This window comes from Protopterus annectens, chromosome 4.part1 (assembly GCF_019279795.1).
Source record: "Protopterus annectens isolate FY-2018-M chromosome 4.part1, PAN1.0, whole genome shotgun sequence".
Taxonomy (NCBI): Eukaryota; Metazoa; Chordata; order Ceratodontiformes; family Protopteridae; genus Protopterus; species Protopterus annectens.
In genome coordinates this window covers 563876695-563901191 of record NC_056734.1, presented here as the reverse complement: position 1 = coordinate 563901191, position 24497 = coordinate 563876695, and the positions used below count along the sequence as shown (strand labels likewise).

General features: G+C 43.2%; 1 protein-coding gene across 1 annotated transcript in view; it reads left to right on the top strand.

Annotated features, from left to right (window-relative positions):
• LOC122801252 (eukaryotic translation initiation factor 4 gamma 1-like) overlaps positions 1-24497 on the top strand; it is a 2968223-nt gene that overhangs the window by 447136 nt on the left and 2496590 nt on the right. The window contains exon 4 of the mRNA XM_044070804.1: positions 16160-16180. Coding sequence (XP_043926739.1) covers positions 16160-16180 — 21 coding nt within the window. The remainder of the gene's footprint in view (positions 1-16159; positions 16181-24497) is intronic.

The window sequence follows — 24497 nt, the reverse complement described above, 5'->3', positions numbered from 1 at the left end:
TTTTAAATGTGATTGATGTATACTCTGACTCTAATATGACCCCGGACACTCTGCCTCTGGCCCCTGTTAAGCCCGATGGGTATTAGAGTCCCGGACACACTTTTTTCTTTATAAGGCCCACTCTGCTGACCCTGAAACTATTTCACAGGGCCCTAAAGGGGTTGCAGCTGTTACTAAGAACCCACTCCCCTCTGCAAAGGAGTCCAGGGCATTAGAGAGATGGGGTAAAAAAGTGTATACTTCTGCCACTCTTGCTATGAGGGCATTAAATTGTCAATTTCACATGATACAGTATCAAGAGTATTTGTTAGAAGAAATGCATAAGAAATTGTCGTCTTCTGAACCCCTTGACCGTAAATCCCTTCAGGATCTGGTACATAACTCCCAGCAGGTTAGCAACCACTTCTTGCAGTGTGGTTATGATGCATTGGAAGCTTCATGTAGGTCAGCAGTGACAGGTGTCATACGCAGGCATGCTTGGCTGAAGGAACAATCTCTGCCAGAACATGTTAAAGCTAAGCTTTTGGATGCACCACTGGAAAAGCAAGTTATTTGGTTCCACTGCTCAAGACGTCCTAAAGAAATTTGAGGAAAAGGCAAAATCTGTACAAACAGTCAAGGATTTTCTTCAAGTCCAACCGCCTAGATTCAGCAGAAACTGGCCTTCCAAGAATTGGTCCTTTCCGGACACAAAGATTTCAAAGGGGCAAGAACAGGTATGCCAGAGGTAGAGGGCAAGCTAGGGGCTCCTACAGAGGCCGTCAATGGCAACCTCCAATCCAGACAGGCAGTTCAGGATCTGCAACTGCTGCACAAGGACAGACTCAATGACTTTGCTTTGACTCTGCCAACCAGGGCTCAATTAGAAGCACCTTTGTGCGGAAAGCTTTCTTTATTCTCAAGAAATTGGCACAAAATTACAAGAGACAAATGGACACTCCAAATAATAGACAACAGATACAGGTTCCATTTCCACACATTGCCAAAAAGAAAAGGCATGCCAGGTCTGCCACCAAATCAAAGGGCAGAGGCTTTGAAACAAATCTCAAACTTACTACAAATGAAAGCCATAGAAAAAGTTCCTATTTCAGAACAAGGCCAAGGATTTTACTCCAGGCTATCCCTTGTTCCAAGAAAAGAGCATCAATGGAGACCAATTCTCGACTTGTCCGCACTGAATACTTGTCTCATTGTGCCAAAATTCAAAATGCTGACTCTACAGCAACTCCTTCCATGCTGGGCAAGGGGTCTTGGCTGGTTACTTTAGACCTCAAGGAGGCATACCTGCATGTCCCTCAGACAAAGTTGCAGAAGATGCCTCAGATTTCTTGCAGGGTCAGAGCATTATCAATTCTCAGCATTGCCCTTTGGCTTATCTACTGCGCCCAGAGTATTCACGAAATGCCTGGCATCAGTAATAGCACACTGCAGACTCCAGGGGATTCAAGTCTACCCATATCTGGACGACTGCCTTATACAAGTGGACAACCAACAAACTTTGATAAAGGACTTAAATTATGCCATCAATATTCTACAGGCCTTGGGATATACAGTCAACATGCACAAATCAAGACTTGTTCCATCCCAAAGAATAACCTTTCTGGGTGCGGATCTAGATACAACCACCCAAATGGCTTATCTCACAGAAGAAAAACAGTCAACTACCGGATTACTTCAAGAATCTGACAAGACAAACCCAGCTGACTGCAAGGAAAATCCTGCAGGCCCTGGGTTACATGGCATCCTGTATTCTTTTGATTCCACAAGCAAGGCTATATATGAGAAAGCTACAGTGGTACCGAAGGAGTTTATGGACTCAGCACAGTTTGGAAACGTTAATCCCACTCATTCCATGCCTTCACAAGGAATTTCTGTGGTGGGCTCAGGCCAGCCAGTCCAACAGAGGGTTGCCCTTCACAAAGCCGAAAACCTCCCAAACTATTACAACAGACGCTTCAGACCTAGGTTGGGGAGCACACATGGAGGGCAGAGGTATCCAAGGACAGTGGTCACGAAAGGAGCTACGCATGCACATCAAAAAGAAAATGCTAGCAGCGATACATGCAATCGAGGCTTTCAAACTCTTTCTGCAGCAAGGCCATCTACTAAAGACAGAACACCACAGTTATGTGGTACATAAGCAAGGAGGTACCCATTCTTACCCTCTTTACAGACTGGCAATGAATCTATGGGATCTTTCCTTGAAACTCAATATACAGCTACAAGCTCAGTTTGTGCCAGGGAAGGACAATACACTGGCGGACAGCTTAAGCAGAAATATCATGGATGCACACGAATGGATGCTGCACCCAGACATCTTTCAACAGATGACACAATCTTGGGGGAGCCCGGACATGGATCTATTTGCATCCCCCCACAATCAACTGAAGAAATTCTGCTCAAGGACATACCACCCACAAGCGTGGAAAGTGGATGCCCTCTCTTTCAGCTGGAGAAATCTGACAGTGTATGCATTTCCTCCTATTCCATTAATGACCAAGGTGTTACTGAAGATCAGGGCAGAGCAGCCAAAAGTGATTCTGATAGCTCTGGACTGGCCAAGACAGCACTGGTACCCACTGCTAAGGAGCATGTCGCGTACGAAACCATGGCCCCTACCTCTATGGCCACTTCTGACAGCACAGATGCAAAACTCTACATTCCAACCTGAAAACATTGCAACGAACAGCGTGGAGAATACCTTGACTCCTCCTCAGGATAAGCTATCCCAGAGAGTGAAGAATATTATTATGGAAGCTTGCCGCCCTTCCACAAGGAAGGCATATTCAGCAAAATGGAAAAGATTTCTCATCTGGAACACCACAAAGAGCCTAGATGCGACAATGATGAACATGCCACATATCCTGGAATATTTGGCAGAAATGTTCCACAATGGGCTGTCTTACTCTTCCATTAAGATTCATGCTTCAGCAATTTCAGCAGAGTACAATACTGATCCACCTGTCTTTTCTCATCCTCTCCTAAGACGGTTTCTAAGAGGAATTAAAAACATCAAACCTCCTAGGAAACCACCTCTACCTGCTTGGGACCTTAACTACGTGTTGGAAAATAACACTGCCTCCATTTGAACCAGCAGCATCTGCAGATCTACAGTACCTTTCATGGAAGACTGCTTTCCTTCTGGCAATAACCTCAGCAAGAAGGGTTTTGGAATTGCAGGCCCTGATGGCAGTTCAGCCATTTATTATTTTTCACCAGGACAGAGTTTCATTAAGAACTAATCCTACTTTTATGCCAAAGGTGGTATCCAGGGTTTCATTGAATCAAGCCATTCACTTGCCTACCTTCTTCCCAAATCCACAAAACGAAGGGGAGAAACTGCTGCACACCCTGGACATTCACAGACAGTTGCGCTACTACTTGGACAGAACTAAAGGTTTCAGGAAAACTGACCAGCTGCTGGTAGCATATGCTGCTGGTACTCAAGGAAAAGCAATTTCCAAACAGACAATTTCAAAATGGATAGGAAATTGCATCCGCTTTTGTTACTCATTTCATGGAAAGACTGTACCAGCTAACATTAGACCTCATTCTACAAGAGCCACAGCCACCTCCACAGCCTTCTTAAGAGGGGTGGCTACAAAAGACATTTTAGAAGCTGCCACATGGAGCTCCGTGCATACATTTGCCAAGCATTACAATTTACCTTTATATTCCAGATCCAGAGCAGGCTTTGCTACGGCTGTCCTGCAGGGTATCTTAGCTACACCATCCTTTTCCTAGTACCTCCACCCCCAGATTGGCTATGGTATTCTACCCATATGTGATGACTGCAGATGCATCCTTGAAGGACATAGTACAGTTTTGTACCTACCATAAATGTAGATGTCCGATAGGTATGCATTTGCAGTCAGGTTTACCCTCCCTCCTTCCCCTCTGTGGTATTCCTAGGGTGCTTATCTCTCTTAGCTAGCTGGGGGGATCTATTATGGTGTATTTGTTTTTGCATATATATTTTTGCAAATGTTTGGATTTTTTATTGCATTTTCCAAATTTAGCCTTTCTAGAGGGCACCTGGTATCTGGGGCAAGAAAAACTGAGGAAGATGGCGTCTGCTGACGCTTTTATACCCCAGGTGCTGTGACGTCAGGGATAGGGCGACATCAGCCGACGCCGGACCCAGACTTTGGAATCCGGCCGACTGAAGGGCTGCCTGAGGCAGGACAACCCATATGTGATGACTGCGGATGCATACCTATCGGACATCTACATTTATGGTAGGTACAAAACTGTACTTTTGGAGGACAGAAGCATTCTTTTGTTGGACGGGAATGTTCCTATAATTTCCACCCTTTAAACTGATGCCCAAGGTACTTTTAAAGATTCAGAAAATTACCAGAGATCATTTAGACTCCCCTTTACCCAAGGCAACATTGGATGTTCTTAGTTTCACTGTTGGTCAACACCTGTGCGTTATCCCTGCTGCGGTAGCTCTTGGCTGGTCTGGATACCAGAGTCAATGTTTTTGAGTCTGCTACTGTCGCCTGTAGTCTGACGTCAGGTTTTCTGTGCTATATAAAGCAAGGCAGCTGAGAATTACATCAGTCTTTCTTGATATCAAGCCCATAGCAGAAGCGGTTGGCAAGTGTGCTGGTCTGTCGCTACCAGAGTTTGAATTACAGCCGAAAATGCAAGTACCCCATTGGGGTTGTCTTGCACTAACTATGTCCGAAAGTTAATTCTCGCCTGTGGAAAGCACAATCCTACAGCGAGACTTCCATTCATACTGAGTCACTTGTTTAGGCCCAGACCACGATGTCCCCCGTTGCCGGTTCTGTGCCCTCTTTAACGTGTGAACCATTTGCCTTGGAGCTGCTTATAGACTGGTATAGTCTTCAGTCTAATTCCGAAGTGGCGTCAGTGAACCAACAATCCATGTACATTCAAAACGCAGAGAAAGCTGCCGACCACACAAGGCTAAGCCTTCCGACTACTGCTAAGCAGGTAGTCAGTTCTCTGGAATTCAGTGAGGTGCTTTCGCAGCCCCTGATGCCCGATTTGATATCTATGCAGGCCTCGACCGAGACTTTTGGAGTCTGGTATGTTGCAGAAATCTTCATCTTCCGAATCTTTGGCTGACTGCTTCGGTTGGGTTCAGAGCTGCGACTCTGGCACTGGTTTCCGAGGAGGCCTCTCAGTACACAGTATAGACTAACGTTTTCTCATCCGACTACCGTTCCTGTTAGACCAGTGGATACTCATAGGCTTAGAAGCAAAGGCCACTCGTAGAAAATCTCTAGTCGCCATCTAGCTCTTTCCACCACCCCAAGTACAAATGCTTAAAATGGTGGAGACTCTCAACTCCCTTATCAGGGTTAGTCAGGCTTCAACTTCTAAAAGGATAAGCAGCCCTTCTCCTGAAATTGACAGAACAGGATTCTGAGGAGTCTTACTCAGATTTTGAAGAGTGACCACCACCTCTAACTGCTTATGAGGATTTGGATGCAGAGGAATCCATTCATTCCTTCTGCATCCCCACCAGAAGGTCTTCCTTTGGGGAACCCTTCACACCCTTGGAACATTTACAGTGGGAATCTCAGGATTTTGCCCCAGCACAGACCCCTGGCCACACTCTATTTTACATGTGGTGGATGTTTTCAGTGAATCCATCTTAGCCCATGACACCCTCCCACCTGCTCCCAGTAAACCTGACTGGTATTGGAGCACCGGATTCTCACATACCTGTGCAGAAATCCTGCTGCTGATGGAGGTTGTTACTCCGTAACCTAAAGGAGCCAAGACTAGTTCTTCTAAGAATTGTATGTCTTCTGACCAGTATTCCAGAGCTCTGGACTGAGGTAAATATACACCTTTGCAACCTTGGCTAATGGAGCACTCAACTGTCAGTTCCATATGTTAAAATATCAACACTTTGGAACTGTTAAAACAAAATATTTCAACCTTTCCTGACCTGTGCTAATTTGAAAGAGTTGGCAAATAGAGTGCAGTAAATCTGTGAAGTGGCATAACACTCATTACACTGTGGATATGCCCTAGAAGCCTCAATCAGGGCAGCAGTGTCTGGGTCTGTCAGATGTGCGTGGTTGAAGGAACAACCTCTCCCTGATCATTTGAAGTCTAAATTAATTGATGCATCCCTGGACAAGGGCCACTTGTTTGGAGTAAGAGGTGCTTAAAAAGATGGAAGACGAAGAAAAATCTATGCCAACAGTAAGATTTCTTTCACGTTTAGCAGGAACTTCACCTAAACACTGGTCTTTTCCTGCACATAGCAGACTGCCAAGGTAAGCCCTGCAGGGACAGACCACGTAGGCCCCTATCCCAGGGGCATCAGAGAAACAGTGGACTACTTCCTCCCCAAAGGGAGGGAATTCTAAGCCATCATTCTATGGCAAACTCAATGACTCCCTCTCCCCGTCTGCCCTCCTTTCACTCTTCAAAAGCTGGGAGGAAGGCTCTCCCTCTGCAAGGAAAATTTGCTTTTTGTAAGAAAGGACCAGTGGGTCTAATTTTTCAGGGGTACAAATTCTTTCAACGAACTCCCAATTCCAAGAGGGGTACCAAGACTTTCCTCCAAATCAGTGGGCAGAGACATTGAAACAGGTCCAAACTCGTATTCCAGGGGGCAGTAGAACCTGTCCCCTCAGACCAAAAGGGCAAAGGCTTTCATTCCATACTATTCCTTTTTCCCAGAAGAGGGCGCTTGGCACCCAATCCTGGATATATCCATTCTGAACATCTCCCTGGTGGTCCCCAAATTCAAAATGCTAACTTTCCAGCAGCTGCTACCTATGCTGACAAAAAGCTTAGCTAGTGACCCTAGACCTAAAATGCCTACCTTCACATCCCCATAAGGGAATCCTGCAGGAAATTCCTGCGCTTCAGACCAGGCTCACAGTTCAGTTCTCTGCGCTACCCTTCAGCTTTATCTATTGCAACCAGAGTATTCACCAGATGCTTGGCCCCGGCCATAGCATTTTGCAGACAGAAATGCAGGTTTACCCTTATGTGGACTACTCTTATTCAGGCAGAGTGCAAAGAAAAGCTGCTCCAGGACCTTTGTCAAAACCCTCCTAACTTCCCTGGGGTTCACCAAGAAGAAATCAAAATGCCCTCCAGGAAGATCATTTTCTTGGGAGCACTGCTGGACACAGCATCTCAAATGGCCGCCTTATTCCCAGAAAAGCAGAGCTTCCTGCCTCTCTACCCAGCTGGCTTCCACAATTCACCTCACTTTGAGAAAATTTCCACAAGCCTTTGGGTATGTGGCATCTTTCATCCTAATTCCTCTGGCTGGGGTTCACATGAGGTAACTTCAGTGGTATCTAAAGAACCTTTGTCAGCGTTCACAGCCTCTAGAGACCTTGTTCCTTATCCCTTGTATAAGGGCAGAATTTCTCTGGTGGGCAGGGGCCTGTGCCAAAAAACAAGGGTCTTCCCTTCCTCAGTCCTACTGGGCAGACAATTGCCACAGACTCTACAGACATTGCTTTTTGGGAGGGGGGCTCACCTAGCAGACAGGTGCACTCAAGGTCTTTGGGATGCCCAGCACCTTCCCTTACACATCAGTGATGGCCGTACAAAAGGCTCTGACATCCTTCAAACCCCATCTCTGCCCAGGGGTTTTCCGTATGAAAACACACCGCAGTAATGTAATGTAACCAACAGGAAGGGACTCAATCTTGCTGTGTACAGGCTAGCCATGAACTACTGGCTGACTACCTCCTCCATGTGATTACACCTAATTGCCCAATACCTACCAGGGATCAACACCCTGACATATCACCTAAGCAGAGACTTGCTGGACCCCCACAAGTGGCAGCTCCACAGAAATCTTTTTGCAAGTCGTTCAGGAGTGGGGAACTCCGGAGGTGGGTCTTTATTTCGCACCAACTGCCAGCTGAAAAAATTCTGTACCAGGGAATATCACCAGCTAGTGTGGAAGGTGGATGCCTTTATCTTCCCCTGGAACTCCCTCTTTGTGTACGAATTCCCTTCTCTGCCCTTATTCCCAAGGTATTGCTCAAGATAAGGGAGGAGACCAAAGGCCATCCTCATTGCTCCAGATTGGCCCAAACAACATTGGTACCCCTTATTGCACAGCCTGCCATTACAGCTTCCTAGGCAGCTTCCCCTAATCTCAGATCTCTTGACCCAGGTGTGTGTGTGTGTGTGGGGGGGGGATGCTTCACCCAGAATTGCAGACTCTCAAACTATCAGCATGGCTAATGCTTTAAAAGCAAACAAGGGGCCCCTGTTCAGCAAACTGGTCCTAGACATGATCAGAGACTAGAAGGCCCAGTACCAGAAAATCTTGCACAGGGAAGTGGACAAGATTCTGCTCCTGTAGCCAGTCCAGAGGGGGCCAGTACCTCACAACCTTCCATCCCTCTTATCCTGGACTACTTAGCAGAGTTGCTCAATAGTCGCGCCTCCTTCTCTTCTATTAAAAATCCATTCAGCCATTTTAGCTCATTTTTGATGGACCAGCACAGTTTCTCACATCCTTTGAAACAATTTCTCAGAGGAGCTTCTAATATCAGACCTCCCAGAAGGCCACCCTCGCCATCCTGGGACCCGAATTATGTTCAAAAAATAAATTTGCCACCATTCGAACCTGCTGCTTCAGCAGAATTGAGATCCCTCCTGGAAGACTGCTTTTTCTACCAGCTATCACCTCAGCCAGAAGGATTTCAGAACTTCAGGAACTCGTGGCTGTTGAGCCCTTAATTTTCCATGCAGACAGGGTCTCCCTGATGACTAACCCTCTGTCGAAGGTGGTGTCTGATGTGACCCTCAACCAGGTCATCTACCCACCTTTCCTAACCCTCAAAACAAGGGGAAAGAATTCTGCACTCACTGGACGTGCACAGACGGCTCTGATATTACCTGGACTACTAAACCTTGAGAAAAACAGACCAGCTTCTTGTCAGCTTTGCCCCAGGGGCAGAGGGGAAGCCCATTTCCAAGAAAAACTTTTCCAAATGGATATCACACTGTATCCTTTTCTGCTATAGGCTACATGGGGAAAACTTAAGTCTATTCGTACCCATTCCACTAGGTCAACCTCCACTTCCACAGCATTCCTCACGTGAGTTCCCACCAGGGACATTTTGTAAGCTGCCACCTGGACCTCTGTCCATAGCTTTACAAAGCATTACCACCTACTGCTTTTCTCTAAGCCTAAGGCAGGGTTTGCCTTTGCAGTTCTGCAGAGCATGCTGACCCATGCCTAGGTCTCCAGCTAATCCTTTCACCCGCCTCCTCAGCTTTGGGAATCCTCCCATAGGTGGTGACTGACAGTGAAACACAGAACATAGTACAGTTGTGTACACTTACCATAAATGTAGATGTTTGTGTATTCACTGTTGCAGTCCTGGTTGCCCTCCTTCCCCCTCATTTTTCCTTAGGGGGACACAAGCTTCTCACGGTGGCTTTTAGCCGCCAGGACCACTTTACCATATCCTTGTGCTTCTGACTGGTTAGGGCAAGAAACTGTAATGGCATCAGCTGTCTTGCTTTGTAGCACTGATGACTTTGTCAGACTACAGGTGACAGCAGCTGACTCAGAAAAGCATTGACTCTAGTATTTGGGCTGGCTGCTACCACAGCAGGGATAACCCACAGGTGATGACTGCAAGTCAATACACTCTAACATCTACATTTATGGTAAGTGTACACAACTGTGCTTTCTCCCTTAGTGGAATTCACCAAATGTATTTTACAAGCTTCTGGTTTTGCTCAGTGTTAGGGGTGACTGGTGGACTCAAGCTTAGAGCAGATTCAGTCTTTGTACATGTTACATGGGGCTGTGCAGCAGGTATTTGAGGAAAAAATCTGCAGCTAGAAGATTAAATTTGCATTTTTTTCTAGGTGGTGCCTAACTGGTATCAGAAGTCCCCAGCATGGTGTGTTCCTTAGTTAAATTTTGTGAGCTACTCAATGATTGCTTATCTTGTGTCTCTGAAGGTTAATTTTGTGGCCATCTCTGCTTGTCTGCCTATGGATTTCCCTCTAGTGTCTGTGGTAAGTTTGTGGAAGGAGTGTTGCACTAGAAAACCCCCTGAAAACAAATATCTCCTCGTTGGGATCTCAACTTTGTTCTTGGGGAAAACAAATGACCACATCCTTTTGAACCTGACTTTCAGGCTCATTAGATTCGTTGCTTGGAAATCTGTATTGCTCTGACATATGCAAGTTGTCTGAGTTGAAAGCTGTTATGGTTGGCCAAACTTATTTTCCACAAGGACAGTTTTTATGCACTAATCCTGTTAACGCCCAGAGTTTCTGAATGTAGCCTAAATCGATACTAGTCTCCCATCCTTTTTCTGGGACCTTTAAAACAAGGGAAAGGTTCTGCATATGTTGGACTTGCAGTGATCTGGTGCTGCGTTGCTGGAACTAATACCTTTAGGGAAGTTGCAGCTGCTTCTGGGGCTAAGAAGGGTCAACCTGTGTCTAAGCAAGTGATTGCATGTTGGTTGTCCTCTTTTATTTACTCCATTTTAAATCTACCAGTCAACTCACTAGTTTTAAAAATATTTAAACATGTCAATAAGTCCATGTGTAAATGTTTTTATCTTGCAGTTGTAAATGTTCGTGTGTAACTTAAATGTAGAGCTTTTCTCCCTGGGCCTCTGAAATTGTGTTTTGCCCAGTTGGACTTTTCCCAGTCAACAGACTAGCTGTTAGTATATTGGAAAGGAGTAAACTCTTAAGCATTCTAGAGACTGCGATATGTTCCTCTGTTCATACTTTAACAAAGCACTCCAAACTGGATTCTTGGGTTCCAGAGCAGGCTTTGCGAGGACCATGACCCAGGTGCTCCTGGATCATTATCCCTTCTCCCAGGTAGGGCAAGCTTTGGGAGCCTACCCATATGCCACTGAGGCAATGCGAGTGAACATAGTACAGTTGTGCAAGACCTACTTACTTGTAACAGTAGAGGTTTAAATTTCAAACTACCTCGGTGGCAGCACCGACCTATCCCCCTTCATGTAGTTCAGGGGTATCCACTCTTGTGATGGCGGTTGGCTTTGGTTGTGTTTTGAGGCTGTAAATTTATTTCAGGTAGTTGATTATGGTTTTCTACTTGGCATTAAAACTTTAACATTCTTTAACTGGAGTTAGGATTTCCCTGATGGGAGAGACTTTGGCATTCCCTTATCAGAGGATTCCAATCTTTTGAAAGCTTCCAGTGTTGGTGTGTAGAAACAAGACCCCTATGCTATTGAGACGTTGTGAAATTCTAGCATCTACTGGCAAGAACTCTTAACTTACTCCCTGAAGTACAGAATAGATCTTATCCCCTAATCATGTAGACCTTTTGAAACTGTCACTTGCTTATCCCAGCCCAATAACTAGATTGGTTTGATCTTGCCTTTTTAGGCACATGTTTGAGGATGTACCCATTGTTTTGAGGGATGGCAGGAAACAAAAGCAAGTCCATTTGTTGAATGGAAAATTTCTACCTTTTGAGTCTTGGACCAAAGTGCAGCACCTGTTCCTTGATTGTTACATAATTGACATTTGTAAAATCTGTGTTAATCAGAGAGCATACTTTGCCATCTTTGCTAATGTGGCGTAGGATCCTAATGTCAGTGAAGTGGTTTAAGGGTTCCCTGCTATTGAAATCCTCCACGTGAAGTGTACTTTGGGACTTCAGCTGCATTTTAAAGCTCTCCATTTAGCCATTTTCTTTTAGTCATTGGACTTCTTGCTGGCACTCTGTTTAAAATGCGAGTTGTAGGCTATGATAGACTAGGAAGAGTTTCACAACACAAAGCAACTTGTTTGTCCAGTTTTCTTGCCCAAAGTGGTAATTTGAAACTAGCTGTATAGGTCCCTGTAATTTTGCCATTACCCCTGCACTCTTTGAATATGAAGTTGAGATTAAATGGGAAAAGCAAGTGGGAAATACTGATCAGCTGTTCATTTGCTGTGTGCAGGGAGGGGTGGTCAGTTTGCAAAGGAGCATCTAAATGGCTGTACTAGTGCACTTCTGTAAATTCTTTAATGGCAAGAATTCGGTCAGTTTAGGACCTGAAGAGGGAGTCATTTGGTAGCCCATCCTGCAATCATTTGCTTAGTCTCCTGTCCACTTTAAGAGAAAAGGGGCAGGGTTTGCAGTGGCAGCTATGCAGGGTGTACTATAGCAGTACCCTTCCTAGTTTGCCCAGTGTTCTTGAGCTCTGAAATTCTTCCCAAGTCATTACGGCAACAGTGAATTCTATGGTAAATGGTGGTTAGGTGCCTCTGTAATTGTAGTACAGATTCCCTCCCTAACCCTTTTTTTCAAATCCTCTGTGCATTATGTGGGGTAGTACGTTCCTAGTTAGCTTCCATCTTTCCTTCTGTCCCCCTGAACAGGTGCCTTAATCTAGAGGTAGCCTGGGTGTCATCCTGTTGGACAATCTCCAGGGGTCACTGTTTGCTAACCTACTTGGTTTGGGGTGGGGGTGGGGTGTTAACTTTTTCACTGGAGACCAGCGTTAGACTTGCAGAGCAGGCCTGGCTCAGGTCAACTTGTGTAAGGTTTTCTGGTCAGCTCATCTTAGTCCTAGCTACAGGTTTTTACTACTTTTTTTTGGGGGGGTGGGGGGGGGAGGTGCTGCATTCACAGTGGTCTTTATTGTATCCTGTTTGGATGCCACGCTGACAGGACCTCTCTCCCTCCTACAGGAGGGAGCTGCATCTTTGAGCTGTCTTCTGCATGCATTACTGGAGGATAATAGATTTGTCACAGGTGATGCTTTCCAGTGTTTTTTTCAACCAGTTAGGGTGAGCTCACTGAAGGTCTGAAGACTGGGTTCTTTGGAGAGGTGGTTAAAAAGGTACAGGACACGTAGTGCAACACTAAAGCTGAGTGGGCTACTGCTGCACTAACTGTTTTTAATACATCTTTAAGAAGCTCCTGATGCCATGGCATACCAATTTCTTAAGGAGCTACAAAGCGATTTCTGCGATGTCTATAAATGTGTATTGAATCGGTAACCAGTAAATAGCGTTGATATATTCCAAATATTTTCAGTTAAATTGCAACATTTTATTCTTAAATGGTTAATCAGTAAGTTTTGAATTTTTTAAATGTTTTAATCTTAATGAAAGCAGAAAATCCACTGGAGAAGCTAAGATGCTATCTAGTTTAAGCAGTACTTGGACAACTGAGTTGCCAAAAACAAATCCGCCTTTCCTAAAGGTTCCATCAGTCAGACTTTTTAGGAAGTGCCCTCTAGGCATCTGTAGTGTACTACACACATTTTAAAGGGAAAGTGACAATTTTTGAAAGGTATATAGTTAATATCGATCCCTCATAGGGAGGCAGTTATTTTTCTTTTGCATTTAAGTCTTTAAGAGCTTAACTTCTACTGGTGTTGGTACACTAAATCTACCAGTAAATCAAGTAGTTTAAAAGTATGTATTCAGTGGCTTCTGATTTCATAAGTATCAGAAGTCATTTTGTGATGGTAGGGTACTTGTTTCATAGTGAATCTTGAAGTTTTTCACCAAGTCATGAGTTAACCAAGCCTCCTGGCTGTGAGGTAGTGTCTTTCTGTCTAATTTTGGTGCAGCAGTGGTTCTTGGCAGCCTTTAATTGTCCTTTACTCCTACTTTTTAAAAAAATAACAGCTTATTGGGCAGAGCTGAGGTGGTGCATCACACTGTGGGCTAATATCTGCGGTTTATACATTTTTTACATCATGGCATGTTTGTGTAGCGTGGATGAAGGGCTCATGTCCAGGTGTGATTATTTGAATCTTTATAATAGCAATATTGGACAGCTGTAGATATGCCGTGCTGCTCACTATACAATTTAAGGACGGATGAACAGTTGTACTACACTACCCTTTATCAGCACAGTGTATTTCATTTGTATCTACTGCTTTTGAATTTTTAGGTGAAGCAACCAAAAAGGCTTGGGATTTTTAATCTAATATTTTAAATCTTGAATTACATTTAAATTGGGTAGAATGCTGATAAAAGTGAACCGTTTTCAAGCAGAGACCAGGGTACAACATTTGCAGGTGGCTGTAGTCACAGCATAGGTAGAAAATGTTAACGTTTTGGTGGAGTGATGTTTTCTAGGAATGGCATGTAAATTAAAGCAGTTCCTTTTGGAGAATAGTATGGAGCCGTAATCTGTACATCTGCTAATTTTGAACTGGAAGGAAATGTTGGAAGATTCTCAAGTGGAAGTTTAACAGCCCTAATGAATCTATTGTATGGATTTTCAGCTGTGGGTTGTACAGCATAGCTACTTCAGAATTGCCTGACCGTTTACCTCCCCCAGTTTAAGAACTGTAATTTTCTGAAGGATCAAACTGATTTTGAGCAGGATAACCAGGACAAAATTTACTTTAGACACCATATGCACGGATTACTTGGGTTCCTAGATTAGTACTAGGGTAGCTACCCTTGTAGGCCACTAAGCCTAGCCAATGCCCCATGTGAATCAAACCCTGCACTTTGTATAGTCAACACATTAACCATTATGCCAACCTTCTCAAATTGTTAGTAAGTAGACTTCAAAAAAGTGCCAGATTATTTCTAGTAAGGATTTCCATTAGCATGATTGTTTCCCGTTTCAGTACAGAATGGGCTATTGGGGACTTCGTAAAACAAAAAGCCTAATTTTCCCCACTTGTCAAATTTACATTAACAATATATATCTCTATTTTCAAATGGCCCTTACAGTATGTGTTATTGATGTGCATGTAGTTCACACAGGTGAATGAAAACTTAGTTGAGTTGCTTGGACATTTTAGGTGGTAGGTTGATTTCTGACAGTTCAGTATCTTGTCTAAAGGCACAAAACCAATTTTCACTTGTTTGCATGTATCCTGTATGCGAACGCTTCTGTGTGAAAAGTTCGTTTGCAGCCTTTAAAGTTAATAGATTTCTTCTGAATGCAGAAGATTAAAATGAACATAGCAGTCTCTCTGGGTTTATTTTTGGGCAGGCGGGACACACTTGGGTTCCAGTTCTAATTATGCATGGTTAGCCTAGGTACATAATACAGCATAATTAGAAAGGTAACTAAAGTGAAGGGCCTTCCTGCCCATAAATGCCATAAACACAGCTGTTTAGTTATGCACTAATACTTAAAGCAATTCACATGTGTAATGCATGCAAACACTTGGTGTGAGAAGCTTGTTTTACACATTTTTATACTATTTTTAATTGGAATTGGTAATCTCACTGCTAGCGGCTTTACATCCCCCTCATTAGTTTGGGATGTTTCTGCTTTACTGAGACTTGAGGCAGTAATTCAAAAATTCCCTACCACACATGCTTTAACTGGATTGGTCTTTAGTCTTAAAATATGGAGGATAACACCCAAGACTTTGTGAAGTTGTGATGGATTGATATATTAATTTTTTTTTTATATACTAACTGGGTATATATCACTTCTGCATCTCCTGAGACCTAGAATTCAAGATGGGGTGTGATTAAGGTGCATTATTGAAGTGTTGGGTTGCAGCAGTTCTTTCTTATAGCAGTTTTGTAGTTTGTTTCCAGATATTGAAAGTCTACGTTAAGCATGTAATTAAATGCAGCAAAAGCATTATAAAAGTGAGCCTCTGATGCAAACCTTAACATTTAAGTTTTGCATGGGAGTTGGTTGCCCTGTGTACTTGGAAATTACTACTTTGGTAGTTATATGAAACACGTGTTTCAGTTAACTGACTTCAGAGTAAGGGAATTGTAATCTACAGTTGCTTGCCACACTAAGTACAGATATGAAATTGTCTAAGCATGTTAAACAGTAATTTGGTGCGTTTACCAAGCAAGTCAAGCTTCATCTGTCAGCTTTGTGTGTGTATGTATGTATATATGTGTGTGTGTGTATATATATATATATATATATATATATATATATATATATATATATATATATATATATATATATATATATATATATCCCATGTTTGCTGAGACTGCTTGAATTAAGTTATCAGGCTTGCACGTAACTGTTTGCTACATTTTGCTTTTTCTGCACCCATTTCCATATCGTTCAGGTATTTCATCACACTGTTCAGTGTTGCTGAGCCAGCAGTAGACATTTATCTGCTTTTGCTTGTCATGTGACTCCTGTGTACAGCCTTTAGGTAGATTCACTGTCTTGTCTGTTTTTTCTCTTGTGCTCCCCTGCTTGTGTGGTCATATGCTGCTAAAGGGAGGATTCAGATCACTTCAGGTAAACCCATCTCTTTAACTGTACAGTTCTCATTGGGCATGCTGAGAAGTAGCATTTTTTTTGCTACTTAATGTTTTAAAGCTTCAGATTCTTTGTATAAAATTGCTAGAGGCAGATGGAATGGTGTTAATGTAACTTCAAGATTGCACCATTCTAACTTGTATCTGGATTTCTTTGTGGGTCACTGCCCTTTTAAAGTGCATTTGTAAAAGACTGTTTTTAATGGACAATCTGAAATCCGTGTGGGATTTGCAAAGTAATGGTTCCATCACTGATTAAGTTCATGGAATTTTTTTTTCCAGGTGAAAGTCCTCCCTTTATTTTGAACTTTTATTCCTTCAGTTGTGTGAAACATTGAGTTTTTTGATCTGTGTTTATGTAATTCTGAATAACTGCTTTGTGTAAAGTTATTGAAACTGGGCAAGTGTTGTAAGGGAGCAACTTGACTCCCCACCATGTTGCCACTTGGTGACTTCTGGTCTTTATAGAAATATTTTTTGAGCATTAAGTTGCGCATGTAAGTTGTACACAACTTAGTGGACCTAAAGTTAAACACTGTATAAAGCATGTACATCTGTCCACCCACAACCCATTTTTGCACATAGGTGTCATGGTGTCAACATTTATTTATTTGTTGACCAGGAGTGTCCGACTGGACAGAGGCCCGGGGAGAAAAGCCCCACAGTTAAAATAATCACAGTAGTTACATTGGATTACATAGCGATTAACGATTTACATAGCAATTACTTACAACATATTTACAGATGAACATAGTAAATCAGTAAACAACTAGAATCTTTATCTGAAGTACATAATAGACATTAACAAATGTTACAAGAAGTTCCTGCTGTATAATAAGTACTGGTTTAGGAGTATCTGAGCTTGCTATAATCAAGGTAGCTAGTGGAGTGGAAACAAAGGTAGTGTTTGGATGGGGTGGGTGATAGAGTGGGAGTTGCAAGGGCATAGCCAGCATGTTTTTAAGTGCGCTTTTAGTTAAGTTTTGAAGTGGGTGCGTGATGGTATGGTGGTAATTGTGGGTGGGAGGGAGTTTAATAATTTGGCTATGGTGCAAGATTAGTGCTTCACCAGCAGTGTTATTGGCTTTAGTGATGTGCACGTGATTTTTGTTGCTGGATCTTATTGGTCTGGTGGTGCGATAGGGTTGGAGTAGATTCTGGAGGGATGGGACATTAAGTGGATGGTTTACTAGTTTGTGGACGAGAGAGTCTATACCATTGAAGGAGGTGAGAATTGACAATCCGAGAGTAAATTTTCACTCTGCCAATACTCCGTTTGAGTGGTAGTATGGGGCCAGAGTCCCCTCCCTAGCAAAATTTGAGTTGCATTAAGGCAAAGTGCCTGTTCAGCATAATGTTTATAAAATGTCATGCTTATGTAGTACAGTGCACACCAGCATAGGCTGCTGCTCCCTCAGTCTTATTTCTGGTATGTTGGAAGTGATGTTTTAACATGCTTTGCATGGCATTTTGAAGTAAAGTAATTATGTAAAGTAGCCATTAGTATGTGGTGATGTCAGTTGCTATTTGTTGAGAAAATGATTGGTGTTCAAAGCATAGTACTAATGTTACATTTATTGAACTGTCTGCAATCTCAGCAAGTCAGTGATATGGTTTGGTAGGTGTAACTGGCAGATGTTGAAGCAGTTCCTGCCATGCCATCAGCTAAGCCACACTTTGATTCTAGAGTGAATGTTTGCTTTGTATTACAGTATGTTTTGAATTTCCTTTGTGAACTCTTGAGCTCCTAGGTTAACCCAAAGCCCTGTACTCTCCACTACAGAGGCTGTAGAATATAGGTGCATCTAGTTGGCTCGAGTTCTTAAACATTAGACATTATTTTTTTGGATTTCTAAACCTGCTGGTGTATTGCACTGAAGTGACAGAAGATTTGCAAGGCAGTCAGTGGTTTTATACCAAGTAGCAATCTTGTACAAAGCAGGTCTTAAATTTAGGAAAGTTGCCAAGTGATTCCTTTTTTAGGTCTAAACCTGGGGCCACATAAGCATAATTTTAATCCACTTTGTGGACTACAGTTTCCTTTGCGTAAGGAACAGTAGAATTTGTTGAATAAACATTTGATTGAAGGTTGATGGAAAGCTGACTTTGATTCTTCAGTGCATTCTGTATAGATGCAAATCACCCCGTTTTGGCTTTTCCTTGACATTGCCAAGCAGAGATGTACTCCAGGTAAATTTGAGGACTGAGTGGTAAACCCCATTTAACCCACAACTGCTTTACTGTACTTGTGCTAGTTTTCCTTTCACAATTAAGAATTTTGTATTTACTGGCAGTTGTAGTTGCAGGCTTTTCATTAAGGTGTGCTGCATAAAGTCAGTGAATTTTAAAGCTTCCTGAGCAGTGTCCTGTTCCATTTTTCTATCTGTTGCTTTCATCTTAACCTTTTAGATGCTGCTATATTTTGTTTAGATTGAGTAACTGCACAAGCCTTGTAATGTTTACATTAGCTGACGTGAAATATCTAGCATTCTTGCATGATGCGCATTACAGCTGCTAGAAATGACATTGTTCTACTGGCTCAAAGCACACTGGATGGCTTTGCTGGTCATTGTATGAAAGCCTCCTGTAGGGCGAACAAAACTGCTGCTGACACTATAGCTGGATCAGTTAATGACTTGAAGGATGTTTGCCAAACCTCTTCTAACTTCCAAGTGTAGTTTAAATGTGACTGTGTGCGTTTCAGTATCCCCCCGTTCCTTCTGATAATGGATGCTTATGTACTCTAAATACTCAAGATCTAGCACCACCCTCTGGTAAGGGGGGCAAGCTACCCACATTAACGCAAGAACCCACACTTTCCTCTCCTTGAGTGCACACTGCTGTGAACTCTGATCAAGGCTACCAGTAGATTGCCCTCCAGATGCATATGGAATACGCATTTTTCCCTCCTCCCCAAGGATTGACATTGCCATCCTTCCCTGTTGGCTTAATCACATTACTGCTTTGCTAAAATAAATTATTTTGCCTGGTCTGTAGCCGGGACGTTATTCCTGGACACTAGAGCTGTCCCAGGAATGTAATGAACTATATTACTGTAAAGGTGAATTTTGGCTGTCTCTTTGCTACTTGTACTTCTAGAGATGTAGCTTTGCAGTGTTGAGTTTTGGTTGCAAGCACTGGGAGAAACTTTCATGCCTCTTGTCGAGGCAGTTTGTCTTCGGCTTTTCCCGGTTAGGGGTCGCCACAGCGGAACTCTGGTCCGCTAATGATTGGTAGTGGATTTTTATGTGCCGAGTTACCAGCCCTGACAGCCTTCAACGAAGGTACGCCCATTCACGCATGTCTCCATGCAGAAGACACTCTAGCTGAGAATCTAACCAGACAGCGTCGTACTGTGAGGCGACAACGCTACAGCAGCGGGTACTGCAAGTAGGTATAGTAAATTATATGAATTCGTTTAGTCCCTTTAGTATTGTCAACATTTTCACAGAATAAGTTGACTTTTCTACAGAAACTGTATTGAAGCCTTTTAAAAGTTGCAATTTATTTGTTGGATGCCTTTGAGCACTGCAAGTTAGCCATAGTTATACAGTAACTTCATCACTTTTTTTAACTAGGTATGTGGATCATAAAGGTAAAACATAAAATGAAGACCAGTAGTGATGGTCTCAAAAGTATTTTGGTCCTTTGAATGCAGTAATATTTGCCTGACATGATCGCTCATGAGTTGAGGTATTGCAGTGTAGAACCCATTGCATCTTGACATTATGTACTATTTGGGAGTAGCATATGCCTGCATCATTGTGATATTTAAAATTTTTGTAGCTCACCGTATAAGTCAGTGATGCAGCTTTGACAAAATGTCTCTAAGGGATATTTAAAGTCTATTTTCCTGTTCCAGTTTCATCACTGGAGTGTTCCATATGGAAATTGGCCAGAAATGTCCTGGCAAGGTTTGAATGTCTCTAGAGCATAGCTGGTCTCTGCACATTATGAATGCTCAGAGCTGAGCAGACCAGTCTTCAGCTGTTTTGTGGCATGAGAAGTGTGGTCTTTAGTGCGTGTCTCCAGAAAACTGCTTTCAGTGCCTGTGCTCGTCGTGTCATCAGTTTAGATCACTGCAAAATCAAGTCTGTGATGTACCTTTGCAACTATGAACAGAATGCTGGGCTGCAAGTCTGCCATCCTTTTCATCGTAGAGTCCCCTACAAGACAGGGCTGACAAGGCCTGTAGGTGGAAGTGCTAGCAATGCAGGGTTAAACCTAAAAAATGGCTGAGGAGGAAATCTGCAGGCAGAGGAGCACACCATTTCTGTGTAGTCTTGAAGGCGTTGGTCCCATTGATGTACAGCTTTTTCTGTCGAGTGGGGGCCTGTGCTTCATAACTGCAAGGGCATAGGCTGTTCAGCACCAGACATTTTCCTTGGGTAGTAGCACCTTTCCTGTACCTTCTTTCCTGACAGTTTTATGTCAAGGTCTCCTGCTGCAGTGGAGCTCATCAGAAAGTACCCAGGCTGTTTTGGTGGACTGATGTTTTCATAGGTTTTTTTTAACTTGTTTTGAGCATGTTTTCAGTTAGGTCATTCCTCTTAGCTTGTATCTGTTTGCTCCCCTGCCTTCACTTACTGCCCACTTGTCACAAGCTTGCTTGCAAGCTATTTACCCAGTGTTGCTTTCATTTGGTGTGTTGCAAGTCTGGGGCTTTATTGTAAGAGTTTGAAACTTTTTTTGAGCAGTTAATTTTGCGACTTAGTATTTGAGTATAAACTGAAGCCACTGGTCACACTAACTTGACACTACTTCAGAGTGGTTATATTGGTACTTTGCAAAAAATTTAGCAAACCACCATGGAAGCTTGAAGTCTTTCAGTGATGTGATGGCCAGAGATAGTTCAATAAATGCAATAATTCCTTCCCTGGTGACTATTTTAAGGAGAGGAGCATTTTAGTACTGATAGCAGTGAGTCCTCTGATTTTGAAATGCAAAGAAATAACGTTGCCAGACCTGGAGACTATATGCTACTAAACGGCTGTTGCCTGAAGTGCTACATTGTGGTTGAGCTCAGATTACCACTGAGATCTAGTCAGTTGCTCTGACCATCAGGTTAGATGTTTTCAGATGTATAACAGGGAAAGAGGAACGAAGTGAAGCGTGAAGTTGGATTGTAAATGGTTATTTCCCTCAGGTGAGGTTTGGAAACCTGCCAAGTCCAGAGGAGTTAACATTTTTTCTAGGGTGTTAAAATTAATGGAATCTGTTGGATGTTTGTTTTACTGTTGCAGTCATTACATTTGGATTATCTGCTTGCAGGTGGCCCTCAGCCGGCCTGTATAAAGTCTGGGTCCTGCGTCAGTTGCTGTCTCTTCTTCCATGATGTCAAGTAGTCAGGGGTGTAAAGCATGCAGCAGACTCCATTACATCAGTCTTTATTGCCATGCGGTGCCCAAAGCAGAAGCAGTCAGCAAGTGCTGGTCGGCCGACTCCTGAAATTTTTCGTTTTCGAGTTTCAGAACCGAAGTCTTCAAAAAAGCTTAGTACCCCGTTTGGTATCCTTTTTCTTGCTCTAAACCTATGTCAGTAAAAGTGAATTGTATTACTTGTGGAAAGCAAATACCTCAAAGCTTTTCATTTTTACTGCCTTCCTTAGGCACAGACCACGATGTCCTTCGCTGTCTGTTTTGTGCCTTATTCAATCATCTATTCGTAGTCTTCCATTTTTGCATCAAATTATTTCGGTACTTTTTAATTATCCAGAAATTGCTTTGGTAAGCCATCAGACAGACATTCTGAAAAAATGTAAAGATAGACGGGCCGCATAGGTCCAAAGCTGCTGCCTACGCTTCCATTAAGTTAGTCGCCAGTTTGCTGGTACTTGGGCACTTTCGCAGCCCCTGATACCCACTACTTCAGATTCACAGGTCTCTATTGAGACCCATTCAGAGGCCAGTATGCTGAGATGATTCGACTATGGAACCTGCGGATGTCTCTTGCTTGGATGGGTCTGGAGCTGCTGTGCAGGCACTGGCTTCTGAGGGTGTATTCAGGCCTACTGACTTGTATATCAGACGCTATCTTCAAGGCCTAAAACTCCATCTACGCCTAGAAAACTGATGTCCAAACCGCATGGTCAGGCCCAAGTGCCTAAAAAAAAAGAACGAAGACCTTATTACTGTAGGGGAAGCCAGTCATCTCCCTCAAAGAGATCTAGAACTGATATTTTCCTTTCTTCTGATCCGGATCCTGAAATTTCTGTTTCTTCTGATGACCAGGATTTGCTCCTTAACTACCTCTGAGGATTATGATGCAGAGAACTCCATACTCTCTGCTTCTCCTCCAGAAGATTTCTCTCATGGCGAAATGTTGCACACTCTTGGAGCATTTGTTGGTCAAGCCAGGGTTACTCTGACTTCAGAGTGTCTTAAGGATATCTTGCTCCTACGTCAGCACAGGCCATTAGCTATCCCTCCTGTACTGGACATTGTAGATGCCTTGATGGAATCTAGCCTGGCCCCAGGCACTTTACCTCTGGAAGCCTGATGGGTATTGGTGTATCTGACACAAGTTCTTTTTTAAAAATCCTATGGACCCAGAGACCATTTCACAGGGACCCAAAGGCATTAAGGCTACTACTGCCAAGAACCCTACCCCCTTGGATAGAGATTCCAGGGCCCTGGACAGGTGGGGTAAGAAGGTATACACTTCTGCTACTTTGGCCATTAGGGCCTTAAACTGCCAATTTCATATGTTAAAGTTTCAGCAGCATATTGGATTTTTTTAAACAGAACATGATTCCTGACTGCTGAAAATAATTACATGATTTAATGCATTCTGCTGAAAAAGTTGGTAAACATACTTTGCAATGTGGTTTTGACTGAGGCAGGGCTGCTGTCGCTGGGTCTTTTCTTAGAAGGCATGCTTGGCTTAGAGCAAACTTTGCCAGATCATGTTAAAGCTAAATTACTGGATGCTCCCTTAAACCAAGACTGCCTGTTGGGCACCAAAGCAAAAGTAGTACTTAAAGATGGAGGAAAAAGCTAAATCTATGCATACTGTTAGATTTCCTGCAAGTAACCTACTCCCAGATTTAGTAGGCATTGGCCTTTTATGAATTGGTCCTAGTCTCTTCCAGGCCTCTGTCCAAACCCAGGAACAGCAGACTACCTAGGCTACAGTCTCAAGGTACTCTAGGCTTACAGTGGGGGGCTCCCACTTCCAAAGCTGGAAGTAGTAAGACACCCCCCTATGGTAAACTGTCACAATGACTTGACCTTAAACCTTCCAAGCCCTGTTCAGCAGACTGCTCCTTTAGGAGGGGCAAAGATCGCTCTGCATGCAAAAAACTGGGAACTCATTACCCAAAACAAAAGGGTTTTAAATTGTTTCCCCAAGGATACAGATTCCCTTTCCATACCTTACCACCCCCAAACAGTTGGCCAGACCTACCCCCAAATTAGTGGGCAGAGGCTAAACAGCAGGATCTTTATCAGTATCAGGGCTATTGAACCTGTCCCAGCAGAAGAATGGTGACAAGGTTTTTACTCAAGACTTTTCCTGGTACCCAGAAGACAACTGGTGTCCTAGCCTGGACCTGTCTATCCTAAATACCTGTTTGGTAATCCAAAATTCAGGATGTTAACTCCTTCAGTTGCTTCCCATGTTAGGCAAAAACGCCTGGTTGGCAACATTGGACTTAAAGGAAGCCTACCTACGCATCTCAATAAGGGAATCTTGCAGAAAAATACATATGCTTCAGAGCAGGCTACATGCACTATCAGTTCTCTGCACTGTGCTTTGGCATATCTGTTGTGCCCAGGGTATTCACAAAGTGCCTAGCTCCAGTCATTGCAGGCAAAGAAATATTCAAATATACACATACCTGGACGATTGTCTAATTCAGGCAGAAAACCAGGACGTGTTATTAAATCATATGGCATTTGTAAAGAAACTGCTAACTTCACTGGGGTACACCAAAAACTAAAAAATCTCACCTGGTACCCTGCCAAGAAATTGTATTCCTGGGATCAAGCTTGAACAACTTCCCAGATGGCCTACCTCACGCCAGAGAAGTTTGACAGCCTACGTCAAACTATTGGCCACAGACCCAGCTGTCTGCAAGGAAAATACTGCAAGCCCTTGGATTCGTGGCCTCTTGCATCTTACTAATTCCATATGCAAGACTGCATATGAGTAAAGTACAGTGGTATCTAAAAAGCCTATGGTGTCAACATTCTCAGGACTTTGAGTCAGTGATGCCCATTCCTTGTATAAGGACAGTTCTTTTGGTGGGCAGAGGTCTGCTGCCGCAACGAGACTGCAATTCACTCTACCCCCTGCCG